Source organism: Lithobates pipiens, unplaced genomic scaffold, assembly GCF_037356315.1.
Source record: "Lithobates pipiens isolate NorthernLeopardFrog02 unplaced genomic scaffold, aLitPip1_a1.2 Scaffold_357, whole genome shotgun sequence".
Taxonomy (NCBI): Eukaryota; Metazoa; Chordata; class Amphibia; order Anura; family Ranidae; genus Lithobates; species Lithobates pipiens.
Window position 1 is genome coordinate 42,605 of NW_027507817.1, and position 7,221 is coordinate 49,825.

Consider the following 7,221-nt stretch of genomic DNA (forward strand, 5'->3'; position numbering starts at 1 on the left):
ATTTATACAGCTTGTTTTAGCTTCCAGAAAGCAGAGGTTGGGAAGCTGCTGATACACTTTGCTGCCAGAGCTCAGCGAGAGCTGATTGACATCCCTCCCTGCGCTGTGGCATCCCTCCCTGCGCTGTGGCATCCCTCCCTGCGCTGTGGCATCCTCCCTGCTCTGTAACCTACCTCCCTGCGCTGTGACGTCTCTGGCGTCTCTCCCTGCACTGCTGCATCCCTCCCTGCGCTGTGACGTCTCTGCGTCTCTCCCTGCACTGCTGCATCCTCCCTGCGCTGTGACGTCTCTGGCGTCTCTCCCTGCACTGCTGCATCCCTCCGTGCGCTGTGACGTCTCTGGCGTCTCTCCCTGCACTGCTGCATCCCTCCCTGCGCTGCGGCATCTCTACCGCGGCCATCCCTCCCTCGCGCTGCGGCCATCCCTCCCTCGGCGCTGCGGCCATCCCTCCCTCGCGCTGCGGCCATCCTCCCCTCGCGCTGCGGCCATCCCTCCCTCCCTCGCTCGCGCTGCGCCATCCCTCCCTCGCTCGCGCTGCGCCTTCCCTCCCTCCCCGCGCTGCGCCATCCCTCCTCGCGCTGCGCCATCCCTCCCTGCGCCCTCCCTCCCTCGCGCTGCGACCTCCCTCCCTGCGCTGCGGCATCTCTCCCTGCGCCCTCCCTCCCTGCGCTGCGGCATCTCTCCCTGCAGCATCCCTCCCTCGCGCTGCGGTATACCTCCCTGCGCTGTGACGTCTCTGGGCGTCTCTCCCTGCACTGCTGCCTCCCTCCCTCGCGCTGCGGCCATCCCTCCTCCCCTCGCGCTGCGCCTCCCTCCCTCGCGCTGCGCCATCCCTCCTCGCGCTGCGCCATCCCCTCCTCGCGCCGCGCCATCCCTCCCTGCGCCCTCCCTCCCTGCGCTGCGGCATCTCTCCCTGCGACCTCCCTCCCTGCGCTGCGCATCTCTCCCTGCGCCCTCCCTCCCTGCGCTGCGGCATCTCTCCCTGCAGCATCCCTCCCCTCGCGCTGCGGTATACTCCTGCGCTGTGACGTCTCTGGCGTCTCTCCCTCGCACTGCTGCATCCCTCCCTCGCGCTGCGGCCTCCCTCCCTCCCTCGCGCTGCGGCCTCCCTCCCTCCCTCGCGCTGCGGCATCCTTCCCTGCGCTGCGGCATCTCTCCCTGCGCCCTCCCTCCCTCGCGCTGCGACCTCCCTCCCTCGCGCTGCGCCCTCCCTCCCTGGCGCTGCGGCATCCCTCCCTGCAGCATCCCTCGCGCTGCGGCATCCCTCCCTCGCGCTGCGACCTCCCTCCCTGCGCTGCGGCATCTCTCCCTGCGCCCTCCCTCCCTCGCGCTGCGCCCTCCCTGCGCTGCGGCATCTCTCCCTGCAGCATCCCTCCCTCGCGCTGCGGCATCCCTCCCTGCGCTGCCCGCCTCCCTCGCGCTGCGGCATCCCTCCCTCGCGCTGCGGCATCCCCCCCTGCTCTGTAACCTACCTCCCTGTGCTGCGATGTCTCTCCCCTGCGCTGCGGCATCCCTCCCTCGCGCTGCGCCCTCCCTCCCTGCACTGCGGCCGAAGTGCAAGATTGGTTTTCAGTGAATTTGCAGTTGTTTAGTTTGTGGAGCCGGTGACCGTGTGCTGCAAGCTGCCTGAACTAAGGGGTACGGACACGACTGCAGAGCTGTCAGCACACCTCCATCAGGTAGCTTACTTGCACTGGACTCCAGCAACTAAATGTCTTCAGGGTACATAGAACTTCTCCTTTCCGCACAGTGCAGGGATTGATATTGCATCAGGCAGCCTGCTGGGGGGGAGGGGTTGGGGTGTGGTAGGCTGCTTGTCCAGGGGTCCAACGGGCTTTGATTAAAATTGCAGGAGAGGGTGATCGATTTTGTTGCCATCCTTTTTAAGGAGCAAGATCAGCAGTGTCAGATCAGGGGTGAGGAGCCACTGGTACCAGGTTTCACCCTATGCTGCTGTAATATAATGAGAGTTCAGCTCACCACAGTGGCGCCCCCTCTAATTGTGTCAGAAAATGAAAAGTGAATTTGCCATTAAAACACAAAGATATTTCCATCAGCCGCTAGAGTGCTGACTTGTCACATTCCCATCCACAGGAGAAGTGACCAGCGGCTGCCCTTCCCCCTCCTTGAAGCTGAATGTGGCGATGGGCTACGTGGAGCCAGAATATGCCAAGGCGGGCACAGCGCTGCGTTTGGAAGTCCGGAAGAAGCTTGTTGACGGCGTGACCAGCAAAATGCCCTTCGTTCCGACCAAATACTACAACGTGAAGTGAAAGTGAAGCAACCCAGAAAATGCCACTGCCACTTGAATCTGGTGACCCCCATGTGTTGGGCTTATGTCAAAGAGCAGCCAATCAGAACTCATCTTTCACTGATCTTCCTGATGTACATTAGTGGAAGATGAGAAGCAACTGCTCTACATGAGTCTTTCTGTCATATCCTGTCTGCCAGACCCAGCCATTCTTTCTGTATCCATTTGTGCCTCCCCATACCCAGCCATGTTTCTTCTACCCAGATCTACCCCTCCATACCCAGCCATAGTTGTTGCACCCCACCATGCCACCGATACTCCGCCATACCTCCCATTACTGGCTGTGCAACCTTTACCCAGCTGTGCCTTCCATACCTGCCCATGTTTTCTGGAGCTGTTTGTGGAAGCCATGTTCCCCTACCCAGCTGTGGCTTCTGTAGCCAACCATGCTCCCCATACCCAGCTGTGGCTTCTGTAGCCAACCATGCTCTCCATACCCATCTGTGGCTTCTGTGTCCAACCATGCTCTCCATACCCATCTGTGGCTTCTGTGTCCAGCCATGCTCCCCATACCCAGCTGTGGCTTCTCTACCTAGCCATGCCCCCCCCCCCCACCTACCCAGCTGTGACTTCTGTACCCAAGCACCAAGCATGCCCCCCATACCCAGCTATGGCTTCTGTACCCAAACCATGCCCCCCATACCCAGCCATAACTACTATACCCAACCATGCTTTCTGTATCCAACCATGCCTCTCGTTCCCAATCATGCCCCCATACCCAGCTGTGACTTCTGTACCCAACCACGCTCCCCATACCCAGCTGTGGCTTCTGTACCTAGCCATGCCCCCCCACCTACCCAGCTGTGACTTCTGTGCCCAACTATGCTTCCCATACCCAGCTGTGACTTCTCTACCTAGCCATGCCCCCCCCCACCTACCCAGCTGTGACTTCTGTACCCAAGCACCAAGCATGCCCCCCATACCCAGCTATGGCTTCTGTACCCAACCATGCCCCCCATACCCAGCCATAACTACTATACCAACCATGCTTTCTGTATCCAACCATGCCTCTCGTTCCCAATCATGCCCCCCATACCCAGCTGTGACTTCTGTACCCAACCACGCTCCCCATACCCAGCTGTGGCTTCTGTACCTAGCCATGCCCCCCCACCTACCCCAGCTGTGACTTCTGTGCCCAACTATGCTTCCCATACCCAGCTGTGACTTCTCTACCTAGCCATGCCCCCCCCCACCTACCAGCTGTGACTTCTGTACCCAAGCACCAAGCATGCCCCCCATACCCAGCTATGGCTTCTGTACCCAACCATGCCCCCCATACCCAGCCATAACTACTATACCCAACCATGCTTTCTGTATCCAACCATGCCTCTCGTTCCCAATCATGCCCCCCATACCCAGCTGTGACTTCTGTACCCAACCACGCTCCCCATACCCAGCTGTGGCTTCTGTACCTAGCCATGCCCCCCACCTACCCAGCTGTGACTTCTGTGCCCAACTATGCTTCCCATACCCAGCTGTGACTTCTGTACCCAAGCACAAGCATGCCCCCCATACCCAGCTGTGGCTTCTGTACCCACCATGCTTCTCGTACCCAGCCATGCCCCCATACCCAGCCATAACTACTCTACCCAACCATGCTTTCCCTACCCAGCTGTGGCTTCTCGTACCCAATCATGCCCCCCATACCCAGCTGTGACTTCCCCATACTCAGCTATGGCTTCTGTACCCGACCATGCTTCTCGTACCCAGCCACGCCCCCCCCCCCCCCCCCCATACCCAGCTGTGACTACTGTACCCAACCATGCCCCCTATACTCAGCTATGGCTTCTGTACCCAACCATGCTTCTTGTACCCAGACATTCCCCCCCATACCCAGCTATTTCTACCATACCCAACCATGACTTCAGTACCCATCCATGCCCAGCTGTGCCTTCTCCTCTCCATCCCGCTAAGACTAAAATCCTGAAAAGCAATACGTTTCCTAGTGCCCCCGGCTCAGGGATTGCCACCTCTCAGGAAGAATTGTGTCCATGTGCCAAAAACTTCCCAAATCACCCCCCCCCAACCCAAAACTACCCCAAATAATGAACTCTTCTTAACATAGCACTTTGTTACTAATTAATGTCAGGGTTCGAGTATTTTTGTATTGCGGTAGATATACAACATCCATGGTGACTCTGCACTCCCAGACTCAGCACAGAGCCACGTGGAAGATTTGGGGTTTAAAGGGCCGGTAATGAACCAAACATGACATTGGGGTCACCTCCACAGGAAGGGAGATGTCTGACATTGGTGGAGCTCCGCAGTCTGAGCCGCCACTGGAGGTAAAAAAAAAAAAAACGCCGCAAAATTACCATTTTCTACTGCAGGTGCAATTCTGTTTACTGGCCCTTTAAATAACCTTCCCCGATAAACACCCCAAGCAGAAGAGAATCGTCACAACTACCTCACAATATGGACACTGCGCCACCACCATCACCTGAGGGACCACGGAGGGAAGGATTTCCGGGTGGCGCGGGGGAGTCCTCGCTTCCTGCGTTCTCCGTCCCGGGCTCTGGGAATCCCTTACCGATTAATGACTAATTTGCTGCTCTTTTCTAATTTGTAGATCGTCATTTTGTAGCCTAATAAAGATGAGAACGTTGTGTGATCTCTTCCTGACATTTATATCCCAACCGCACAGGATGAGGATCTACTGACCTATCCAGTCTTCATAGGAAGGATCGGATCCTCTGATTGGTCCGTTGCAGTCTGTGTCCCTGTTATAGGGAAATGTCCCGTGTCACTTTCACCCTGATGGAGAGTAGAGGGGGGAGGGGTAATGTTACAGACCGCAATAAAACACCACAAAAGGTTCTAACCCTTCCTCCATTCGAAATGTTTTGGGTCAAGGTACATTTTAACCCTTTTTTGCTGTCAAAGCGTTTTTTTTTTTTTTTGCCTGAAGATTACGTAATGATATTTTTTTTTAAAAGACCCTGGAGAATAAAAAAGTGGTGGTTCCAATTTTTTATGTCACTCACTACTTTAGTTTAAAGTGGAGTTCCACCCAAAAAAAAAAAATAAAAAAAAAATTCATTAATGTGCATGGGAAAAAAAAAAATTTAATTTTTTTTTTTTTTTTACTTTTTTATGCCTGTTGCTATGTGGTCCCTCAAAATCTGCCTCCTTTAGCGCCTGGGCTCCTGATGTTGCTTCCCTCGCCGCAGGAAGGGAGATCAGCTCTGCCCCCTCCCTCTAGGCAATCATCTGGGATACATGATCCCAGATGATTGTGTGGCCAATCATGGCGCGCGGAGCCGCTCGCACATGCGCAGTGGGTGCCTGGCTGTGAAGCCACAGCCAGGCACCCGCAGTTAAAAAAAAAAAGGCCGGCGCCGCCGAGCGGAGGGGGAGACAAATGGGGCTTCGATTCCCCCCCGCATTGCTGGACAGGTAAGTACCTGATTATTAAAGGTCAGCAGCTGCAGTATTTGTAGCTGCTGACTTTTTTTTTTTTTTAAGCGGAACTCCGCTTTAAGGTTTTATCAAGCACAGGTTTTCAGTAGTAGGGCACACAAACTCAATCTGTTACCTTGTTTTTGGTAATATATAAAGGATGCGGTTGTGCCGAGTAAACAGATCCCGAACATGTCAGGCCTTCAAGTGGTTCTAAAGGCGACAGTTTTTTTTTTGTTTTGTTTTTTACCTTAAAGAGGAACTGCAGTCTGCTCACATAATTTGTAATAAAAAAAAACAAAAAACTTCTTTACCATTCTGAAGCTTCCCTCCAACCACTTTGCATAATATTTAATATATTTTTTTGATTCTGTACTTGCCAAATATGCTGCCTGTTCACGTCCTGGATTTACACACACATCTCCAGCTCTGTAGCTCTCATTGGCCCTCTTATGACTCATCCCCCCTCCCTTTCTGACAAAATCTCGTGAGAGAGAGCTGTGCATGTCATAAGCCTAGGCCAGTTAATGGGAACCTTGGCAGCCCAGATATTTGGAACTACATTTCCCATGATGCTCCAGTACACTGCAGAGTGCATGAGCATCATGGGAAATGTAGTTCCAAAACATCTGGGCTCCTAAGGTTCACCATCACTGCCCTAGGCTAAGGACCAAACAAGAAACAGGAAGTGGGCTGTATAGGGCATTTGCAGAAAAAAAAAAAAAATCGTATTCGTTACATTCACAAACAGCCAAATTTGAAAGGGAAATTACAATACCTATAATTTAATAGTTACTATTTGAGATTTTTGAATTTAACAAATTTCCGAATTTAAAATTTTCTAATGTACGAATTGAGATAATAACGAATGACCCGGAAAAAAATAATAATAAAGAAACAAAAACAAACACAGTTTTTGGCAGTGCATGTCTATTAATGAGACATCAGAGATCTTGTAGACCCCCTCGTGTCTCACCTGCCTTCCATTGAAGCTAATGGAACATAGACTGAGCTTCATTAGCTTCTTCCCTGGCCACAGCGTTCCAGCTAAACCCAGAAGTGATGTAATATACGCCCCTTCCAGGCTATTACTTGGTAGGGGATCAGCGAACGGGTGTTCTCTGGTCTCCCTCCCCTCTACACACTGGCATACGCCTTGTTGGTCCTGGGTGCACACGTGGGACTGAGGAGACTGGAAAACATGGTGGGGGGATGAGGCAGCCAGGAGTGTGCGTAAAACCCGGTTGTATGTCGTGGAAGCGAAAGGGTTAAAGTTAACTTTGCCTATACAGGAAAAGCAAATGACCCCCCCCACCGTGGTGCCCCACCATTGACTCGAGGATCTCTATTCTATGTACAGTCTTGCCAGAGCTTACACAGGGCTGAGAACTCGCCCCATCCCCCCATTACGGTGCTGGGCCAAGCACGGGAAGTGATTTTCATGCTTCTGCCTACCCGTACTTTTATTTGCTCCTGATGGTACTGAGCTTTGCATGAAGCCGGGCAGTTTT

At 53.8% G+C, this 7,221-nt stretch overlaps 1 protein-coding gene across 1 annotated transcript in view; it reads left to right on the forward strand.

Moving 5' to 3' along the window:
- Positions 1–3,484, forward strand: part of AMT (aminomethyltransferase) — a 29,553-nt gene extending 26,069 nt beyond the window's left edge. Inside the window, 1 exon segment of the mRNA XM_077466628.1 lies at positions 2,095–3,484. Coding sequence (XP_077322754.1) covers positions 2,095–2,273 — 179 coding nt within the window. The 3' untranslated portion in view covers positions 2,274–3,484.
- The last annotated feature ends 3,737 nt before the right edge of the window (positions 3,485–7,221 follow it).